We start from the raw sequence: 23959 nt of genomic DNA on the forward strand, positions 1-23959 counted from the left end.
TGTATGCATAGATTTTGAAGATAAAAAGCTTGGGGCAGCTAGGTGTCCCAGTGGATAGAGCATCAGCCCTGAAGTCAGGAGAACCTGGGTTGAAATCTGGGCTCAGACACTTAACACTTCCTAGCTATGTGACCCTGGGCAAGTCACTTAACCCCAATTGCCTCAGCAAAATAAAATAAAAAGCTTAACAAAAAAAAAATACTTTCTTTAAGATCATCAATGAATTTCTAATTAGTAAGTCTTCTGATTTTTCCCAGTCCTCATCTTGTTTGTCTGTAGCACTCAACGATATTCAATTCTCTTGGAAGTCTTGAAAACTGTTCTCAGCTCTTGTCATCCCTCTCAGATAAAATACAGAGAATTCACTCAGGGCAAGCATGCGTTCACAGTGACCAGAAGATGCAGGACAAAGAGACTCTCAAAGTCTCTCTGAAGAGCGTAACTGCTCTTTTTTGGCCTCTTTTTGCTGGTTCGTCTTCATCCTCCTGTTCTCAGGGCTGGGCCACCTTCCACAAGTCACCTGATCTATGGCTTAGTTTCCTCAACAATAAAATAGTGGTGGTAGCAGCTACCTCTGGGATGCAGATATCAAGGGGCAGGTAGGTGATACAGTACATGGAGTGCTGTATGTGGAGTCACAAAGACGTGTTCCTGAGTTTACATTTGACCCCTGACATTTATTGTTGTGTGATTCTGGATAAGTCATTTAACCCTGTTTGCCTTGGTTTCCTCATCTGTAATGACTTGGAGAGGAAATGGCAAACTACTTCAGTACTTTTTCCAAGAAAACCTCAAATTGGAGTCATACAAAAACAAGGACAAAATGTTGATTCTCTTATCACCTTTCCCCCCCTTCTCTCCCTTCAATGTTATCCAATGATCTATTTTAAGATGTTTTCTCTCCCTTTCCCTTTCTTTCTTTCTCTCTTCCTATTCCCTCTCTCTGTATCTCTCTGTCTTGCTTCCTTCTCTTTCTTTCTCTGTCTCTGTCTCTCACTTCTTTTTCTTTCTGTATGTCTCTCTGTGTGTGTCTCCCTCTCTTTTTCTCCCATCTTATTTCTATAGATTCAGTTGTCTTGTCTATTCAGGTAACTCCCAAATTCATATAACTAGCCCTAATCTCTTCACTAATTTCCTATCCTCATTTCCGAGTGCCCAGTGAACATCTACTTGCACATTTTTCCAACATTCAAAATTAATATGTCCAAACTGAACTGAATACCAATCCCCACCTCAAAAAAAAAAAAATCCAAACCAAACCAGCCAAATAGAAAACAACCTCCTGCTCCCCTTTTCAATTTTTCTTGTTTTTCTTTAAGGCACCATTAAGCTTCCAGGCAACTAAGCTGGAAACCCAGGAATTATATTTGACTTTTCATTCTCTCTCCCTTCCCCCATCTCCCTCTAATTAGTTCTGGCAACTAATCTACACAGTATTTCTTGCACTCCATTCTTTACTTATACAGCCACCACCCAAGTTCAAGACCTCATTACCTCTTGCATGTAAGATTGTAATAACCCACCTAATTTCCTGCATCCAATTTCTCTTTTTTTCAATGGATTTTTCACATAGCTTCCAAAATGATCTTCCTAGTGCACAAGTCCAACCATGAAAACTTCTCTTCTCAAAAGCCAATAGCTCCTCATTGCCTTTGAAATAAAAGACAAATTCCTTAGTCTGGTATTTAAGACACTTCACAATATGACTCCAACCTATGTTTTCCCGTCTTGTCCCAAATCACTGCCTTTTAGCACTATACCTCCTAAGATGGGACTTACTGCCCTGTAAGAAGACTTACTTCTTAAACTTTTTTTACTTTCCACCCCTTTCTGCTTGAGAAATTTTTAGGTGACCTGGGGTATATAGGGATATAACATAGGTACACAAATCAAACATTTATTGATAATAAATCATAATTTTGCAACCCCAGCATTCAATTACCAGACTCTCTATGGGGAAAGGACACACAATTTAAGAATTGGGGAGGGGTTAGGGGAAGCTAGGAGGTACAATAGCTAAAATACCTGAGTTCAAATCCAATTTCAGGCACTTACTAGCTGTGTGATAACTCCTAAGTTATTTAACCTTTGACTCTCTCAGGATCAAATGAGGTATTTTTGAAGATCATAGATGTTTGGTTGTTTGTTTTTTTTTTTTTCCTTCTGCAAAGCTCGATAATTGCTTGTTTCCTTCTTTCCTCAACAAAATTAATATATGCATGCTTCCTTCCTCTGTAAAACTTAGATCTACATAAATGATGGCTATCATTACTAGTGGTAAGTGAACTTCTCCCCATTTGAACAGAGCATTCCTGAAAGCCTTTCCATGCATTCTTCCCTTTCACTTAGCTCGTGGTTCTTTAAAAATTTGAGTATATTATATTTAACATCTGTTAGTCAACCTGCCGTCAGGGGGAGGGGGAGGAGGGGAAAAAATTAGAACAAAAGGTTTGGCAATTGTCAATGTTGTAAAATTACCCATGCATATATCTGGTAAATAAAAACTATTAAAAAAAATCTGAGTATATTGCCTGTATTTGTTCTTCGCTCTTATAACCCCACAGCTTAATTTGCGGTATACTTTTTTGTATGTATGGAGAATTCCTCTGGTAGAGTGCAAACTCCAGAGAGCAGGGACTATATTGTTTTTTCATGTTAGTATTCACAGCAGCAGGCACGGCTCTTTCGAGCACTGTAAATCCTTAATAAATACTTAGGGATTTTAATCAGTAAAAGGTTTGGGGGTTTGGAGACGAGGTCTCATTACTCCCCTCTCCCAAAGTCCAGGTCACTCCCAAGGGAAGACCGCCAACTTGTTCCGCTGCCTATGCCAACACAGACACCTGTCACCCCACCCTACTCCCAACCGGCCACATTCCAGAGAGGGGCCTGACTTCGGAGGGAGAACCCAAGCCTTGGGAAAGAAGGGACTCTTCCCGGGCGCTTTCCTTTCCTTTGGAAAAGACTTGGGGATCCGCCTGGCCGCAGCAGCTCCTTCCTCCCGGTCCCGGTCTCCCCGACACCTTACTCTCCCGGCTTCAGGGTGTGCCAGGCGGGGTCAGCCCAGGTTGCGGACCCTGGGAACCACCCCTTTCTCCTCCTCCCTTCCCACCCCTCTCCTGGGGAGGGGCAGGGTGCTGGGAGGGCATCCGCAGTGACCTCAGTGCCCGCCCTAACCCCACCCTCGGCCGGAGGCACGGGTAAATAAAAGCGCGTGCTGCAGCCCCGCTGCCGCGTGGGAGCTGCTGTGTTGCGGGGGCTCTGGCCACCTGTGTGCCACACTCCCCTCCCCATATTATCTGCTCTCTCCTGAGTCTCGAGAAGGAAAGAAATCATGCTGTTTTGGCATACCCAGCCGGAGCACTACAACCAGCATAACTCGGGCAGCTACCTGCGGTAAGCCCCGCACCCCGGGCGGAGAGCGCTCGGACTCCCAAGGCGCCGCCGCCCCCGCCGTTGCCTCGGAGTAACCCTGAAGTCCACCTGCGCCTGACGTTGGTGTAGTAAGGGGAGGATTCCTTTCAGTACATAATCCCCTAGGGAGACTCCTCGGGCAGAAGGGAGGGCAGGATAGCCGTGGGAGGTCTTCTTGCCCCGAGAAGTTCCCTTGGCAGGAGAGTCTAGAGAAGGTGCAGCGGGTGCCAGCCCCAGCTGGAAGCCCATCTCTCCCTAGGACACTGACGACGACCTACCTACCTATGTGACCTTGCCAAGTCTCACATTCTTCCCCTTTCCAGTAGGGGGGAGGGGGGAGTAGACTAGATGACCTTTCATACAGCTTTTTAATTCATAGTTTTGAGAAGTTTTAATTCATAAAAGACTATCACCGGAAATCAGATAGGAAAAGAATTTTATTTTTAAAGAGCCTTCCCGTCACGACCACCCTCACCCCTTATGACAGGGGGGAGGGAAGAAGAGGCTCCCTTTACGCTTGTTCTCCGCGGCTCGCCCTTCCTCGGGCGGTAGCTCCTTTCTCCTCCCACTCCCCCACCTCTGGGTGCCACTAGCTGAGCCTGCTCGGACCCTGGCTGACAGACGGAGAGAGGCTCAAGCCTGGCCGCCCGCCGTCTCTCTGGCCGAACCGGAAAGGTCCTAGGTGCCCGGAAGAGCACATGCAGACAGACAGCAGTGGGCAGCGCTTCCCCAGACTCAGGATTCGCCCTTCTCTTTCGGTGAAGAGAGACTTCAGAGCCCACAGACCAGACCGACCGACACAAACATTCGAGCAGTAAAAGAAAGGGAACCCAGAGGACGGACCTTTGCAGACCGGACGCAGGAGAAATAGATCGGAGGCGAGGGGGAGAGCTGGGCGATAGTCCCGCATTGGGGGAGTGTTAGAGACACCCACCGGCATTTGCCGGGGGAAGCTGCTTTTCGAAATCTATCCTGTGATGATTATTCTATTTGGTGACCTTGGGTTTCCATTTTCTCATCTGTAAAATGAAGACATTGGGATTTTATTAGCCTATGAAATTTCTAATAGCTCCACCAATAGGACCTTCCCAACCTCAGGGTTGTGGATGTTAATGGTACAAAAGTTTAAGCAGTGCCTGGCACTTAGCTCGAATTTAATATTAAGCGGATATGCTTATTACCCCCTTAATTGATTATCAGCTTAATTGATTAAATTGATATAGTATTCATTAATGAGTTGACTGATATGCCTGAGAGGGAGGCTTTTTAGATTAATATCTGGAATCGAATCAGCCTTTCAAAGGGGGTGGGGATAAGGTGAGGAGGGGATGGAAAACGACAGAATTCATTTTCCTTGGAAGTAGTTCACCTCATGAGGAAGTGTAGGAACCTCTGGATATTCCGCAGGGTCTCAGTATTTTGCTTTCTCTTGCCCCTCCAAATTGTGCTTTTTGATTTGAAATGGGTATCGGATTTTGTGGTTCTCGGTTTTCAATCTCTAGAATCTTCGTACTGGTAAAGACTTAAATTCCAGGTGGGGGTGGGGTAAGGGTGGGGGTAGAGTGCTTGACCTAAGGGTTGGGGCTGTGGGAAGCATCTCTTCTGCTTACGGAGCAGTTGATAGTCCCCTCAGATAATCTTGTATGTATTTGCCTGAGCTCTGGCCTATCCCCTTGATGGAAATCTTTCATCTTCTGCAGGGATTTGACTAGTGCTCTTCAAAGAGAAAAGTAAGTCCTGTCTGTTTTGCAAAATTCTCTCAAAAAAAGAAAACCCTTCAAATTGCCCTTTTAGGGAGGAGGACACCTCCTTTCCCCTCAGTTCTGTGGGATTTTTTTTTTTAATCCTTTCCTATTGGAAATTTCAATATCTGAACTTGCTTGAACCAGCTTTAACCTGTCTTATTTCCACCCTCGTCAAAGTTTATTAAATATGCCTAATTTAACTCCAGGGGCAATTAAAATTAGCTTGGGAAAAGCAGAATTTGTGGTTACTAGACAATGATTGTAGCATTATTTTTTGTAACTTCCCCTTCCAACTTGAGGTTTCCCCCAAATGATACCTGTCAAATCTCCCCACCGTGATTTCATATCCTTTATTCTTCTTTACATTAGAAATGAAGGGAAGAGCAATGAAAGGGTTAAGCCTTTTTATTTGTCAGTTCATTATTCATTGGGCTTTATTAAAAAGATGGTAAATGATGGGGAATCTTTATTATGCAAGGATATTCTGTGAAGGTAAGATATTGACCAAATGACATCCCAGAGCAATTTAAATTTAGACAGGATCTGATGGGAGTGTCAGCTCATTAGAATAAATTTTTCCTTTTAAAAACATTCTGGAAAAAACTCAATTTTTATTTACCCCAGGAACTAAAATTTTTAATACTATGACTTTAATTTTCCATTTTCTCCAAAATCAATTTTGTGATTATTAATATTTTAAGACATTTAAATGTAAAGTTTGTAAATAAGTGATTGAAACTTGCTTAAATTTCAGATCCCAAAAATTTCAATTGAGTTAAATATTATTAAATTTTGGAGCATAGAACTTTTAAGTCTTTTTTTTTTTTTTTTTCCTAAGGCAATTGGGGTTAAATGACTTCACAGCTAGGAAAACAGTTAAGTTTCTGAGGTTTTATTTGAACTCAGGTCCTTCTGAATTGAGGACTGGTACTCTATTTACTACACCAATTAGCTATCCCTAAAACTTCAAATCTTAAAACATTAAAAAAGCTTAAGACACTGTGCTCAGTGCAAATTGGAAACTACTTGAGCAGGGAGAAAGAGAAAACCAACTAAAATTATTCCTATTCACAAGGTACTTATACTCTAGCAATTCATTAAGGAATAACTGTTGTTCATTCTTTTTGTGAGGCGTACCAATCAGCAGTTTTCATGTTTACCTCAGAGGGTTAAAGATTCATCTACTTGTGAAATAACTGAGAAATATGTTTCAGTTTGGGTATAATGAAAAATTAAATAGAGTTTAAATAAAGTTATTTGTACAGCTTTTTAATCCAAGGATAATCAAGCAGTTGGTCAATAGTCTTTTATTTGATAACCTTCCCTGTCCCCCTTAGGAGATTGGATAAATCTCCTCCTAGAATTTGGGGTTTAAACCCCCCCCCCAGATATATTGAGAGAATAGTCCTGTGTCTAGTCACTAAGCCATAATGTTGGAGTTATTCAAGTTAGCCTTAAGCAGGGCCTTTTTGTCTCTTTCCTTATTTAATATTGGATACTCTGGGCAACTACTATTTCTTTGCAAATAAGGAACTATCTTGAAACAAAATACTCTTCCATGAGTGATTTTAGTGTGAGTGGCAGGTCAACCACTTTCTATTCTTTTCTTTTTTTTAAACACCAAAGCACATGGATTATTAACTTAATATGATATGGGCAAACATGAAAAGCCCTAAAGTTAGAAGGGTCAGTGCACACTTTCTATGTTCCTAGATAGCTATTTTCATTTGTATTTGTGTAGCTGCACTTTAGTGTTAAGAAAGGGGGCAGCCTTGCTCTTTAAGTAAACTGAAAATTGAGCTAAGTTTTGGCTTCTTTGAGCAGCAGAAAAGAAAAGGGCAGGTGTAAAAACGATTTTTGAAGTGTACCCAAAACCATATTTTCCTTCAGGGAACTATTTAATGGTAGAAGGGTATGTTCATTCGTTTTAGAGACACAAGTTTATTGTGTTAGAGAACAGATTGTCCCAATAATTTTAGTATTTATTCAATTTTTATATGATCCAGAATAAGCTAATCTGATTCATTATATGAAACATATTAAGGGGAGGAGAGAAGAATGATTATCAACATAAAGAAGACTTATTTTTTCTGACACCTGATCCTTTACTCTTCAAATTTTATTAGACTTTAGTAAAGTCTTCCTCTCGTAGACCATTCATATCAATCAATGGTTTTTCCATACCTCAGTCATAACCCAGGCTAATTCTAGGATCCCAGAATTAGAAGGGAGCTCAGTCTACCTAGTTCAGGCTGAACTTGAGCAAGATTCCCTTTTCACATCATACACACCAAGCTGTCATTAGCCTTTGCTTAAAGACCTCCAGTGAGAGAGAGAAGCCTACTATCTTTTCCAGTAGGCATGGACACCCTGGGGAGAACAGGAATGTTTAACAAGTCTGTGGTCCATCTAAATTCACCTCTTTGAAGCTTCCTTTTGCTACTAGTTTAATCTAATGGAACAAGGCAAAAAAAGGTTTCTCTTTCTTGTAAAGGGAGCATGGATTGCCTTTTACCTTTCTTTGTTTACCCAGCACTTAGGATAGTGCCTGGCACATAGTAGGTGCTTAATGCTTATGAAGGAATTATACCTAAATCTTTTTTACCAAATTAAGCATCCTTGCTTTCTGTTTTCTTCCTTTGACTATTTTAGTGACATGGGTTTGAGTGCCATGTTTATCCTTGTTGCCCTCCTTTGGACACACTCTAATTTATTAACTTACTTTCTAAAATGTGGTGCTTAGAACTCGACATAATTTTGAAGATGTGGGATAATCAGAATTAAATATGTCAGGACTATCACCTTCTTTGACATAATTTTCTTGCCTGCAATATCACTTTGTTGACTTATTGAACTTGACAATGTGCCAAAACCTTGAAATTTTTTACATGAATTGTCATCTTTGACATTTCTTTTTTTGAACTTGTGTAAGATTTCTCATTGATCCCTGTGTAATTTCTTAGAATATTTGACCCAATATTCTAATCTGGCAAGACTTTTTTGAAGCCTGCTTCTTCTCCAGTCCATTGTCTTTGACTTCCTAGATTTTTATCATCTGCAAATTAAGTGGCATGCCATCTCTGTCTATATTCAAGTCACTGATTTAAAAAATGTTTCACAGGATAAGCTAAGCAGAGATTCTTGGGATATTTCACCAGAGATCTTTTCAACTCCACAATGAACCTTTAATGAATCCTCTGACTCTGGCCATTCAGCCAGTTACAAATCCAAATAATTGTACTGTCCAGCTGAGGAGCAATTCTCTACCCCGCCCTCCTCTTTATCTCGACATCTTTCTTTTTTGAGGTCCTAACTGGGAGTTTCTTTTGATTAGGAGGAAAGGAGAAATTTTGAGATCTTTCATTTTGGTAAGAGAAATTTCCATTTGGTTAAGGAAAAAAAATCAAAGCCAGATTTCTTACTTGAATGTAAATTCAGGAGAAATTAGCATGGTCCTGAAAAAAGAGAAGTTTCCTATTATCCCATTACTTTCTATTGCAGTGATAGATTCTTATCTCTTCTCAGGGTAAGTGATCTATTCAGCATTATATAGACTATAGAAAGATAAAACAAGTTTCATTTACTAAAAGATAATTTGATCCTTTTTCATGTAGTACATTGTAATAGATTTTATGCCTGACCAGGACTTGTGACATCTCATAAAATTGCCTCCAACATTGGTATTTTATTAATATTAGAGGAAGAATTTTTTTAGTTCTTCTTATCCTTATTTTTGTCCTTTCAATTTACAGAATAAGTGTCTTAATTCTATAACTGTTGTCCAATCATAAGAAAAAGATGCCAGAAATTATTCTGGTTTTATTACTTTCAAACTTCTGTGTGTAATGTGTATGACATAGTTTGTAGTAGATTTAAGTTTCAAACAGAATTTTCTCCAAAGATTTAAGGGTTTTTTTGGGGGGGAAGAGGATGAGGAGGAGAAAGGAGAAAGGAGAAATGGGAAGACAGATGAATCCAATGCATTGATGTTCAGGGAAACTATCTCATTACTTCTGTAAGAATGCCTTAAGCTATCTAGACTTTTTTTTTTTTTCTTAAAAATTCTTTTAGATGTGTTGCTGACACATATGTTAACTGTATGTTTCAGTGATGTCCTTGCACTGCCAATCTTTAAGCAGGAGGAACCTCAGCTGTCCCCTGAGAATGAAGCCAAACTGCCCCCATTTCAATATGTGCTCTGTGCAGCCACATCACCAGCTGTGAAACTTCATGAAGAAACTCTGACCTACCTCAACCAAGGTAGGTTTGCCCTATTAAGGGGAAACTAAGGGGATATACTTATATTCATATGAAAACATAGGTATACATTTATACATTCACACATTTATCCTGGCTCTGTTTGAATTGTGTGATGAATTGACATCTTTCATAAAATAGTTAATTTAGATATTATAAAATCCAAAAGTTTTTTTTTTTTGTTTCTTGAGTATAGTGGCAGCCTTTTATAATTAAAAGTGAGAGAGAGAATGAATGTTCATTTCTAGATTAGCAATATCATGAGAAGAGGATAGAGCACTTGATTCAGAATTAAAAAAACCTGAGTTTAAATCCCTCCAGGTATTAATTATGTTATGCTGGGTAAATCACTTAATTTCTCAGCCTCAGTTCCTTCAAATGTAAAATGAAGGGGTTGGATTCAGAAGTTTTGTAGGTTTCTATGTTACTCTAAAACCTAAGATCCTATATCAGATTTCCTTAAAGCCTTAAGAAATACTCTCCCAGAACTTCAAGATGGTAGAGATGGTATAGTCCAAATCCCTGTACAATATCCTCCAAAAGAGGTCACTATGAGTGTTTATTCAGTGTATGCTAAAATACTTTTAAGTGGCAAGGAATTCACTCTCCCATAAAGCTTTTAAGTATAAGGAACTTCTTACATTTTAGAGATGTAATTTGTCCCATTATCTGTACTGATGTTATGAGCTAAATTATTATAATGATTGCTGTTTCAAAGAAGTACTTTTTATAGGCATACTGATGTTCAGCTATCCTCGAAGGTGAAAGTTATATATTATTCCTGAGTTTAAAAAGTAGTGAAAACAATTTGATGGTGGTGATCTTAGTAGCAAAAAAAGTGGATGTATTATTCCACTTGGCAAAATTGAGAACTCTTATCTTACTGTCTCTTTCCTGGAACTTTGACTCCTTCATTTAGGAAATAGCTGAGGGTAGAAGTCCAGTCTCACTCTTTACATATTCCCTTTTCTGTTGATCTCACCAGCTCTTTAATCTTTTTTTTTTTTTTTTCCCTGAGGCTGGGATTAAGTGACTTGCCCAGGGTCACACAGCTAGGAAGTGTTAAGTGTCTGAGATCAGATTTGAACTCCTCCTGAATTCAGGGCTGGTGCTCTATCCACTGCGCTACCTATCCACAGCTCTTTAATCTAAGGAGAATTTAATTTATTCCAACTTTCTCAAGAGGGTCCATTTTTTCCTTAGGATGGCAGATTAAAAAAATCAGAAGTCCAGGAATGTGACCCATCTAAAAATAACCCTGATTTTGAAATATTCCTGAAAAGATTCATCTCAAGCTTTAGAAAGGTATTCAGGGGGCAGCTAGGTGGTACAGTGGATAGAACACCAGCCCTGAAGTCAGGAGGACCTGAGTTCAAATTTGATCTCAGACACTTAACACTTCCTAGCTGTATGACTCTGGGCAACTTAACCCCAATTGCCTTAGCAAAAAAAGAAGAAAGAAAGAAAGGAAGGAAGGAAGGAAGGAAGGAAGGAAGGAAGGAAGGAAGGAAGGAAGGAAGGAAGGAAGGAAGGAAGGAAGGAAGGAAGGAAGGAATTAATTCAGTCTGCCTAGAGATTTCTCAGACTTTGTTTGAAGTTAAAGTTAAGATAGTCTGATACCATTTGTCTAATCTAGAGACATTTTCATCTAATTAAAAAAAAACACAGTCAATGAGAGTTTTTATTTTTATATAACAAGTAGTATTGACTATGAAAGGTGATGTTCACTAGCTTTGTGGCCTTATGAAACTATGGACCTTACCCCCTTCTACAAAGTGACATGGACAAAACAGTATGTAAAATTCTGTTGTTCTATTTTCTATATTTTGTAGCGTAGCATACAGAGTTTCACCAGCTATACTATGCATTTATCTATTTAATTTATTTTTTTGGTTTTTTTTGTTTTTATACCAATTATTTTCCCCAACCTCATTAACAAAACCAAGCAACATAGTAACTCTACCTGACTGTGTATAAATTGCCAGAAAGGTGTATATCACTTTCCATATCCATAGTTCACACCTTACTGCCAGGAAATAGGTGCAATTTTTAAATTATTCCTCTCAGACTGAGATGATAATCCACCAGAGGTAAGCAGCATTTTTGGTGTTATCATTTGTTGTGGTAGTCATTGTACATGTTGCTCTCTTGGTTCAATTTTCTTCACTTTGTTTCTGCAATTGAAATTCATTAAATTTGTAAACTGTAATTTGTTCAGTTAATTGATAGGCCCCCATTTTATTAACAGTTTTTTGCTTTTGCAAAGAGTCTATGACATTGAAACTTAGTTTCCTGTTGTATTTGAGAGAACATTATAGTTGCCTCTTAAATCAATTTCCTTTTTAGTTTCCATCTATTCACAAATGTAAGAAAATATGTATTTAGCAGCCTTAAATAGACCATTTCCATAACACTCTGTATGTCATACATTTTAACAAAAAGCTTGTGGAAATTTTGAGGAAAAAAAATCTTCCTTATAGAAACATATTCCATGTGTGTACTCTTGTTATCATTAAAAATATTGATGTCTCCTTAGCACAAGACTCACTAAATGGAATTTCCACTTAAAGGCATATGGTACCTTTTTTTTCCATGTGACATCAAATGTTGCCTGCGACAACTGAAAACACATTGTACTTAACAATGTCTTTAAACATAGTTTTACAGTTGCTAAAACCAGAAAAGTAAATTATGCACAAGACTGAGAAGGAATCAGGATAATTCAATGGAAACATATTGGACTTGGAAGCATAAACCTGTCAACTGCACCATTTCTTAGCCATATTACCAACTGCAAACCAATCATTCAGCTTCTTTGAGAGTCACTTTGTTCATCGGAAGAAAGGGAAATCTTACTAATTAATAATATTTAACTCACAAATTTGTTGTAGATAGATCACACTGATGTGAGCTCCTTGAGGACAGGGCTTACTTCATGGTTTGTTTTGTGTCTTTGTATCCCAGTACATAGCATAGCACCTGTCACGGAAGTTTAATAAATATTTGTTGATGGAATGATTGATTGTTATATATCAGGCCAAAAAGGATAACACAATTTTAAGCTGCATGAAGAAAGGCATAGTGTCTAGAGTGTGGGAGGTAATAATCCTTTTGTATTCTACCCTGGCTAGGCCAGGTCTGGAATGTGGTGTTCAGTTTGCCATGCCATTTTGGAAAGGACATTGATAAGCAAGACTATGTTTAAGGAGGGTAATCAGGATCAGAACTTGAAACCATACTAAACATACAAACATAAACATACAAGGAACTATTGGAAGTAGCTGGAGTTGTTTAACCTGGAGAAGACAGCAGATATAACTATATTCAGACATTTGAAAGCTGTCAAATGAATGAAACTAATTAGAGTTGTTCTATAGAACCCCAGAGGACAGAATGAGGAGTTGAAAAATATAAGGAAAAATTTTTTTCTTAACCACCTTTAGGAAGTTAGGGTTTTCCCCTTACTAGAGATGATTTAAGAAGCATAAGGTGAACTAGAAAAAATCTGACAAGTTAGCTGATCTAGTTCTCCCTCATTTTGCAAATGTGTTAAAGGCAGTTCCTGTTCAGATATGCATTGGACTGGATGGCCACTGAGGTCCCTTCCAACTCTGAGTTTCTGCTATAAGCTTATGAGTGTGTGTTTTATGGGAAGAACTACTGGGGAAAATTGATCTTTTAGTTGTGAAATTGTTTTGATTGACTTTAGTACTAGATGTTAAATCTGTGGGGGCTAGTGGAAGAAGATGAGAACTGTAGAAGAGCCAAAGGATACCTTTTCTTGTAGAAACAAATTTTGAAAGGAGAAAACAGTTAAATGTAAAAAACCAAAAAACCTAAAAAACCAATCAAACAAACAAAAAAAAAACCCTCAATTTTTGTCTACCAAAAAATTCATTTATGTTCTTCAAGAATAAATTCTTCTTGGGAATCATCCCTAATCCTGCATCCTTTCTTTTTTCTCATTGAGATGTGACTCTAAATGTTCAAAGTTCATTTCTTCACCATTTCACTTTTACTGTGTGTGGCACTCCTAGCAAGGTGGGGAGGGAAGTCTGATCTCTTGAAGGCTGAAAGAGATAATTTTGAGACAAATAAAAGCAGGCCTACTTCCATTAAAACCTGGTAGTAAATTTAGGAAACTATTTGTACCTAGAGGCAGTAGAGGTTTAAAACATAAATGGGTTCAGAAAAGTTTTAAATCTTTAATAGACAGAACTCTAATGTGAAAGATGGATAACTTGTTCTATCCGGCCCTCAAGGGGAATGAATGAAAAGTTACTGAAAGGAAGGAAGCTTTTGGTTTTACTTATGGAAAATTTACAATTAGTTATCTTAAAACAAGATAAACTGCCCAAGGAGGTGGTGACCACATCTCCATCCCAATTGTTCTTGGATTTCAAGTTTAATTTTTCATAGAAAGAATTGACTAAATCAAATGGATGGTTTGCTTATTTTTGCTCATTATACTTTTAATTTTTTAATTCCTCATATATTCATCTTCCCTTAATATTCCCTATTTATAAATTATAGAGTTGCAATGGAGAATGGAAAATAGCTTATCTAACCCAATCCCGTCATTTTATAGATAAAGAAACTGAGGCCCTGAGATGTTAAGCAACATAAACTCATATGTTGGAATTTGAACCTTGATTCTCTTAATTCCAAATCCAGACTATGTGTCAGAAGTGGGGCTTTTGGACCCAGGTCTACCTGATTTCAGGGTTACATTTCTATTACACTGCCTCTACTTAATTGCATTTACCACGCTCATGTAACCAGGATAGGGGAAGGAGAGGTAGGTGTAACAACAGAAGTAAAGTTTTGGGAAGTTTAAGGCATAGGATATTTGCTTTGATGGGTTGCAAGGAATCCTTTTGAACATGGAGAATAAGAGGCAGCCTGTATGCCCTTTCTTGTTTTGTTTTGTAAGCAGTCTCTGAAGAGGAGAATGAAAGCATATTACAGCTTCTACTTCAATGAATAATCTTTCCTAGGTAATCTGTTGCATTTTTTATTGCATTTAGTGATTGCATTTATTAATAACTAAATATTTCCAGTTCTTATTAGTCAGCCTTTTTGGAGAACTTACTATGTGCCCAACTATGTATCCCATGTAACTTGCCTTATCCAAGGGATCTAGCAAAGCTGGGTATTGTAGATTCAAAACTAGGCGGCGTCCTCTGACTTTATGTTTTCTCCAGGATGCCTTTGGATGCTACAATACTACACTGCCCTACTTTCTGCACTGACCCTGCAGTAAGTCACTGATACATGGGCAGCATTTAGGAATAAATCTGCCTGGATGGGAGTCAAAGTGGACCTGTCCAATCCTGAATTCTAAGCCACAGCAGCTGACTTCATTAGGAAACTTTAGTTAATAAAAATCTAAAAAAAATCTAATAAATCATAAAATTTGTACATGCATATATATATATATATATATATCCACACATATATGTATATATTATATAAATATATGTACATGTATTTATATACACATATACATATATATGTACATGTATATAATATTGGTGGGGTCTTTAAATTGACTTGTATTCAACAGAAGATCTGTTCTATCTTATCTCCCTTCCCCCCATTCCCATCGCCCATAATGTGGTTCTCTAACTTCCTTGTTTGACCGTTTTCTTACTTGATTAGAGTTACACCTTGAATGCCCTTAGTAACTTTCCAAACATTTGTGTGTGTTGCTCTTGTTCTATTTGCTTTTGAAAAAAAGGCTTTTTATATACTTTCCAGTCAGATTGCATCTATTCCCTATTTGTGTTATCAGAATATCATAATAAGGGGAGGAGAGGACATATTTTTCTGAAGCAAGTCTTTGTAACTGGAGTTCTACTTAACGTAAGAGCAAGAGAAACCCCTATTAATAAAAAGAAAGAACAAGTGCTTGCTACTTCTCTCATTTAGACAAGATCAGTTTGACCTCACAACATATAAAGAGTGATTATTGGGAAAAGCATTTTTATTTCAGTAAAACATTTAGAGGAATTTTCCATGAGCACGGAAAGAGTATTGCATTTGAAGGCAGAGAACCTATATTCAAATCTTCAGTCTCTGACTATCACTTGAGAGTATTTGATTCTCATTTTTCTAGGAAGCTTAGTATTTTGCCCTATGTCGTAATTAAACAAATTATACATTTTTAAAGTTGGATATCTGGATACTTCTTCTCCAAACTGTATCCAGAAAGAGATCATCACTGATAAATGCTCATCTAGTCCAATCTCCTAGCAAGGAACAAATGTGAAGGATACATTTGGCAAGAAGCAAATATAAAATAAAACCTTACAACTTACTACATTGTAACCATAGTATCCAATATCCAGCCCTACAGTTGAGCAGAATTACTGATGAACTGTCCTAAGAAATAGAAGATAGTGTAACAACAGTCCCAACATTTATATAGCATTTTAAGGTTTACAAAGCACTTTACATATATGTTAACTGTTTGATAGTTGATAGATTTCTGGACTTTTGATTCAGAAAAACCTGGATTCAATACCTGCTTCTAAAATTTAAGAGTGAAACCACGGGCAAGTCTCTAATTCTCAGTTTTTTCCTTATAAAACAGATTACAAATACCTATGAAACCTCTCACAGGAAAGGCCTTTATTATATAAATGTAAGTTAATATGAAACTCTTTTTCATGGTTCTCTAGACTTTGTGTTTATTTTCAAAATATTCTTGGAAACATGGTAGCCATGAGAGGGAGTCTTAAGATTAACGGCACAGAAAAATTTTCTCTTTTCTGATCCCACTCATATAAAATCTCCTACTTTCCCTGAATCATGACATTGATGTCTCTGAAATAAGTGAAATATAGTTTTTTAGTCTCTTTATTCAATTCTTATTTAACTGACATATCCCTTTTTTCTAACTTTCTTCTTTCCTTCCTTTTTTCTTCTACACACATACTTAGTATATAATGAATTTGAAAGTTAGCTTTCATAATAAGATTGTTGATATCCAGTTCTTTTATTCCTGTAGTGTTATATTTTATATGGCATTAATTACCAGAGTTAGTAAAAGTTGGAAGATAAACAAACTATAAATTTTTTCTTAGCTGAGTGCCATTAACTCATGTTTCCTATCACAAAGCTACTGGCCTGTAGCTGATCACTATTTCTTACTAATCAGTGGTTTCCCAGAATATGGCCATTGGCTAAAAGAGAAGATTTGTATCATACCAGATTGTCAGGATTCTATCCTTTAGTGTCCCTTTATTTGGAGGCAGTATGGTATGGGAGAAAGAAGTAGAAGGCCTGGAGTTACCTTGTCCAAACCATATCCAGAAACAAATCTACATTGAAGTTCTAGTCCGAACAGCTCTGCTTACTAATATACCAAGTGACCTTGGAAAATAATTTTTCTTCTGTAATGGAAATAACATAATAATGTGTCCTGTTTAGCTCATGAAAATACTGGGAAAACCTCATGAGATTTTGCAAACATATAAATAATGTGTAAATAAATTTTCATTTTTGCACTTTCAATTTTATTATCTTTCTTTCTTTCTTTCTTTTTTTTCCTGAGGCAATTGAGGTTAAGTGACTTGCCCGGGGTCACACAGCTAGAAAGTGTTAAGTGTCTAAAGTCAAATTTGAACTCAGGTCCTCCTGGCTTCAGGGCCAGTGCTCTATCCATTGCACCACCTAGCCTCCCCTGTGTTTCATTTTTACATTATCAAATTTTCCATATTATTCATATTTCCAGAGATCTTTTGTACCAAAGAAAAGAAAAATAATTTAAAATACTATAGAGACTTCATTTGAAAGTTCATAAAATATTTCATATAGGTAATATCCTACCACTTCTATTTTTAAAAGAAGATCTAATTTCTCTCCTGCATCATTAAAAGGGGAGAGGGAGAGAGAAAGAGCAAATTTCTTGTTTCCAAATGCATAGTCAAGCTTAAGAAATTGTCTCAGTGGATATATATACATACATATATATATATATATATATATATATATATATATATATATATATATATATATATATATATATATATATATATATATATATATATATATATATATATATATATATATATATATATATATATATATATATAAATATATGCCTCATTCTGCTCCATAATTTGTCAGCTATCTTTATTGGATAGCATGTTTTATCATCAGACCTCTGGAATTATCAATGCTTATAGTATTGATAACAGTTCATAACAGCTTTCAAAGTTGTTGATAGTCTTTGTATAAATTGTTCTTTTGGTTCTTTTTACTTCATTCTTCATTAGTTTATTAAAAGTTCATAGCTTATCATTTTAGAAGGCAGAGACACTGCCCCACCTTCTCTTCTCTTCTCTCCCCCCCTCCCATGCAAACAAGTTCTTAGCCCTTTCCTTTTTATGTCAGAGACCCTTTAGCATTCTGGTAAAGTCTATGGACTCTTTCAGAATGCTTTTAAGAATATAAAATTCATAGCTTTTTCAAAATATACTAATTATATTAAAGATGAAGATGTAAATTTTTTCTGTCTAAGTTTTCAAACCCCTTGAAATCCAACCAGGAATCCCTACAAACTCCAGGTTAAGAAAAAACCCATATTACCGAGATTGGCTGCCTTCTTCAGCTACTTCACCTTGAATAGCCTTACCTTGAATGGCCTCCTCATTTTTGCTGGCATCCTTTAACAGTGGTGGAATTGTCAGGAATGCAGTCTGGGCACCTGCCACTTAATGGCAATCTCTTTTAAGCACCCACTGCATGCATGAACTTTATTAGATTTTGTATCATTACTTTTCACTTAGGCACTTATGCAGAATCTACCTTGAATATAAAAGAAGCATGTGTGTCCTGTCCTCAAGAGCCTTTTAGTCTAGTTTAAGGGATTAATTGAAGATTTTTTCCTGCCACAAAGGCTCAACTACCTTTTTTTACAAAAATCTCTCACAAAAAGAGGGCCAGGTAATAAAGTGAGAGAAGATCAAAGTCAAAGTCAGTTGGGTGGGTAGCATTAATTCAATTCAACAAACACACACACACACCACACACACACCACACACACACACACACACACACACACACACACACACACACACACATATGTGTGTATATATATATATATATATATATTTTTTTTTTTTTTTTACTATTTACAATTAAGTACTTGGAAAACTACTAAAGGTAGTGACTTTCTAATTAGGTATTAAAGGACTGGAAGGGATGAAAAGGAGGTGTGTGATATAGGATATTCTAGTTGGACATACCATAATATTGCCACTTTTCAGGTTCTCTAAAGGGGAAATCCATCTTTTTCATTGCTGGACCTCGACTAAAGTCCAAAGTCAGCTATTTCCAGTTAGTTTGTCTAATTCTCTTCTAGATTTTACATGATAACATTTTGAACTCTTTTTTTTTTTTTCCCCCTCTGTTTTTGAAAACATTTTTTCTGTCAATTATTTCTGGATATACTTTCCCCATCTTCCCTCTTCCCCACCATTGTAACCCTTTCTTATAATAATAAAAAAAACCCCAGTTATTATATTTGGTGCATATATTAAACTAACAACACACAAAATCTTCATTTTCCTGCCTAGAACCACACTCTTTCTTTACCTTTGATTCTAAAATCCCTAATTTTTTCAAATCTCAAGTACTATGTTACCTATATCAGATTTTTCCTGATCACCTCCCAAGCAATCTACTTTTTACCATTGCTTCAAAATTACTTTGCATTTACTTTTTTTTTTTTTTATAATGGCCTTTTATTTTTCAAAATTCATGCAAAGATAGTTTTCAACATTCACCTTTACAAAACCTTGTGTTCTGTATTTTTCTCCCTCCTTCTCAACTTCCCCGCTTCCCTAAACAGTAATCCAATGTAAGTTAAATGTATGCAATTATTCTAAATACATTTCCATATTTAGCAAGCTGTACAAGAAAAATCAGATCAAAAAGGGAAAAAATGAGAGAGAAAAAAACCAAGCAAGTAAACAACAAGAAAAAAAGATGAAAATACTATGCTGTACTCCACATTCAGTCCCTATAGACCTTTTTCTGGATGCATCTGTCTCTCTTCATCACAAGTCTATTAGAATTGGCCTGAATCACCTCATTGTTGGGAGGGGAAAAGCCTACACATTTACTTTGTGTAAATGTTGTACACTCCTGGGGTGCTATGGGGAGACATCCCCTTCTGGGATGGGAAGGATCTGTGCAAAGGTCCATAAGATATTAGATAGATTGTCCTGAGACTGTATTTTGCCAGTTTCCCCATTTGTAGTTAATCAGGGTGCCAACTTAGAGTAGGACTGAGATGTGGTATAGCTTAGGTGAAATGTTTTAATAGGTGCTCTTTTTTAATTTTATCTCACACCAATCCAATTTGTTTTGGTTCCAGTTAGTGTTACTGAGTAATCTTGTATCCTTGTTGAGAAAACTTGAGTGTGAAATAAGGAATATTTGTTTACTAATGAACCATATTCTACTTTTTAAATTTCAAATATGTATACACATACTTATATGAGTAGCTGTAGAATGACTAACAAACATAATGTGCTGGATATTGTAGGTATTTATGGAGGTTACTTAAATCTGCACATGATTCCCTTTTTCTTTTGTTTACATATCTTTTGCATAGCAGTGCTGCTGTCTATCAATTCTATTGCTAAATTCAGCAAATATTTGTGCTTGTAAGTTAGAATATAAGCTTCTCCATGTTAAGGGATGTTGCATTTTTGTCTTTGTCTAGATGCTATATCCCTAGCACCCAGCATAGTTTCAGACACAGGGGTTTAATTGATGCTTAATGAAATGGGCCAACTAGGTGGCACAGTGAGTTCCAGGTTTGAACTCATGAAGTTTCCTCTTGGGGAGGTCAAATCCTACCTCTGTGTGAACCTGGGTAAGTAACTGTGTTTACCTCAGTTTTCTCATCTGTAAAATGAGCTGGAGAAGGAAATGGCGAACTATTCTACTATCTTTGCCAAGAAAACCTTAAATGTGGTCACCAAGACTGAAAAACAACTCAACCATAAAAACCACCAAAAAAAAAAAGTACTTTAATCAATATTTATTTCTTTTTCTGAAATTGTAGGTAATAATTGTTGCAAAAAATTACATATAGAGACCCATAGGAAAAGATGGAATTTTTCATCCCTTATTGTTGACTCTTTCCAAAGCAAAGCATTAACTCCAAATTATGAGGCTTATATTTTTACTAAGTAATTAACTTAGTTCCTGATTCCTGAAGACTCTTGATTTGGCTTGCCTGACACAGTCAAAAAGAACAAAGATCATCATCACTTGGAGAAAAATGCCTGAACAAGACAGACTCCCAGTAGGAATAAGTAATACCTGCAGAAGAAAAGAAAGGAAATAAGAAGAAAAGAAACTAAGATTCATAAACACTCTAACACTTGGGAAAGGCTTTGAAGGTCATCTGATTTCAATATGAGAGAGAGGGAAAAGGAGAAAGGAAAGAAAGAAAAAGATCCATTTAATAGAGGGACAAGTTCTCCTCAGGAACCCACAGAACTCATGTCTAAATTGGTTTTGGGGTAAATCATTATCCCAAGTGATGGGGGCAAATGGCCAAAAGTTAGATTGGCCTTCTGGTAGTTTTCTAACCCTTGTTTATTTCTTATTTTATCAATTAAGATTAGCCAGAAGTGTCAGCAAGAACTGCCCCACAGTTCTAGGGTGAAAAATTCAGCTTAATTAGGGTCGACTTATGTGCAAGGCACTGTGTATACAAAGATACTTAAAAAATATTATCAAGCATCAACTGTGTACAGAAAAACTGCTATGTATAAGGGAAAAAACCCTCTATGACTTCCTTCAATAGGAGGTTATGACATATATGCAAAAGTTGATATCAAAGTGAATTTTACAAGTACTAAAGAGACAAAAAAATCTCTAAGAAATGGAAGTTGGATGAAATTATTCTCAACTGAATACCTCTATTCAAAACTTAGTCAGTCCAAATCAGTGGAGATCTCTCCCCTGCAAGGATTGGGACTGGGATGAGGAATAAGGGAGAGGAAGATGGAGAAAGGAGGTGGGGGCTGGGACTGGGGTTTAAGCTTCATTTCTAGAGCCATAAATTCCTAAGTTTGGATCTCTGCAATTCAGCTGGTTTGCTGAGGTCTTGAGCTGGACATTTACCCTTATATCTGGTTTAAGATAACCTTTTATGTGAATTACTCTATTGGCATTACAAAAGATTACCCTAAGGGTTCCATTAAATTAGAACTCAGCTGGTCCTTTTGGTTTGTTTAAAGGCCTTTAATTATTTGACCTAAGTAGGGAGAAGAGAGGCTCTAAGACACTTAACATTAAAGATTTAGGAGCTTCTTGCAAAATAATCTTAAAATGAATGGACATAAGAGTTCTTATGCTAGGAGTTCAAAAGAAATAATAAACTGTCTCTTCTTTTCAAGGAGCTTATATTCTTGTTAGGAAATAAAATAAGTTAAACTTAATGGCAAATAATAGAATATAATGTATAACCTTGAGTGATTTAGGGCTTGATGATGGGATCCTCAAGACCCAACCTAACATTTGGTCTCCATAAAACATGCTAAGACATAAGTAATTTTTCCTTCCAGAGATCTTTGGAGGCCTTTGTTTATCCCTTTTACACATATTTTATCTTTTTATATTAATTAATTTTATGTGTGACTTCCCCCAGTAGACTGTAAGCTCCTCAAGGTCAGGAGAAAACATTTTATTTAAACTTTATATCTCCAAATTTTGAGTATAGTGCCTACCACTAAATATGTAATAATTTCTTGAATTGATTAGTCAATCAATCAGTAGACAGTTTAAAGCATCTGCTTCCCAGGTACTGTGCTATGCACTGGGGGTACTTAAGGAAGCAAAAGACAGTGCCGGTTCTCAAGGAGGTCACAATCTCATGAATGAATGAATCTTGTTTAGAGGTAGGAATGGGGGACTGGGTTTGGATAGATAGGATTTAAATAGGCAAAAGACCAGAGAGAAGAAGAAATATCATGAAATGATAATGTTAAGTAAATGGTAGAATAAAATTCAATACAATTACTTCCCTGACGAATCAAAACACTTGTTCCATTGGAAATGTTTCTTTTGTTATTCTAGTTTTAGCTGTTAGTTTTTTTCTTAGTCTTTACAAAACTAATAAAACAGTCAAATAGGAAACAAAGGTAAAATGGTAAAAATGACACCTGTGGTATCTATCCTATGGGGTTGTTATGAAGATCAAATAAAATCATTTGGTGTAATAGTACTTCACAAAAATTTCAAATTTCACCATTTTATTAACACATTGGCACTTCAGAATAGAAGGTGAATTCAATCTAGCATTCAAAAATTTGGTCTAAATGACACTGGATCCTGACATGTGGAAATATTAGGATAATGGACAAAATTTTTTCATTCTTGATTGATAGGATTTCTTACTATGTATACAGTTCAGTGATTAAAAGAAAGAAATTAAAAAACAAAAACCTTTTTACAAAAGCACATATAATCCAAACCTAGTTTCTGTGGGCTAAATAGTCTTTATTTTCCAAAGAGAGCAAATTATTTCCAAAATCTTGAAGATTAGGAAGAGTTAAATTAACTAGGAGGTAGTACCAGCATGTTGTTGATAGCTATTTTATTCAAAATGTAACTCTTTGGGAGAGCCATAGAGTGTTAAGCTGTCTCTTACTCTCTTTTATTGTGTAAACCTCATAATTTGTCTAGTTTAGGGTTTCTCTGTTAATATGGATCTAAATTAAAGGAACATTATCTTCATATCTCCAAGGATAGGTTGGGAGCCAAGGGTCATGGTTCTTGTCCGCTAATTTGCTATTTGTGATTTTTAATCTGAAAGAGGTCCCAGGTTTGTTAGCATGATTTTTCTAGAGGCAGGGCCCAAGGTGATATTGATGTTAGTCCTGATCTGGAAACTTGAAGAAAAGGTAAAAAAACATAAAGAAATAATAGCGGGAACCACTTGAATGGTTGAGTTTGTATACACTAGAAAATAATATGGATGAACTTATAGGGCTGAGAAATGAGAATGAATTTCTTTTGGGGAAGGACAGAAGTAGGATGATGATAATAATCTATTGCTAACCCTCATTGGTCAGAAAAAATATGTTAATGGTTAGCGTGTAACATCTTGTCTGAAAGAGGGGTTGTTTCTTTCTTTGATTTTATTGTCTACTTAAAAATTCTTATATAGAATATGTTCAAGCCTGGATCTGATTTCCTAGATAGATGGAAGGTGTGGTCTTACGGATTTATGAGTATAAAAGTAGAATTGCAAATGCCACATCTTTTGGTAATAGTTATATTTTGTTCATAGAAAACTTTTAATCATAGCACACATGACTTTGGATGGAAGATGTCATCGATATCCAAATAGAGAACTATGGAGACTAAATGCAGATAGTAGAAAACTATTTTCACTTTTCCTTTCTTTTCTTTTTTTTCTTTCTTGTGGTTTTTCCCTTTTGTTCTGATTTTTCTTCCCCAATATGACTCATATGGAAATGTGTTGAAAAATGAATGTATACATATAACCT

At 36.6% G+C, this 23959-nt stretch overlaps 1 protein-coding gene across 2 annotated transcripts in view; it reads left to right on the forward strand.

The window, feature by feature from the left end:
• The first annotated feature begins 3191 nt into the window (after positions 1 to 3191).
• The window catches only part of TFCP2L1 (transcription factor CP2 like 1), a 50145-nt gene continuing 29377 nt past the window's right edge, over positions 3192 to 23959 (forward strand). Inside the window, exons 1-3 of one of the 2 annotated variants that reach the window (XM_074301780.1) lie at positions 3206 to 3396; positions 5115 to 5144; positions 9268 to 9419. In XM_074301780.1, coding sequence (XP_074157881.1) covers positions 3335 to 3396; positions 5115 to 5144; positions 9268 to 9419 — 244 coding nt within the window. In that variant the 5' untranslated portion in view covers positions 3206 to 3334. Of the gene's footprint in view, positions 3397 to 5114; positions 5145 to 9267; positions 9420 to 23959 lie in introns of both variants that reach the window. The other variant, XM_074301781.1, reaches the window with a different exon arrangement.

The sequence above is a fragment of the Sminthopsis crassicaudata genome, chromosome 3 (genome assembly GCF_048593235.1).
Source record: "Sminthopsis crassicaudata isolate SCR6 chromosome 3, ASM4859323v1, whole genome shotgun sequence".
Taxonomy (NCBI): domain Eukaryota; kingdom Metazoa; phylum Chordata; class Mammalia; order Dasyuromorphia; family Dasyuridae; genus Sminthopsis; species Sminthopsis crassicaudata.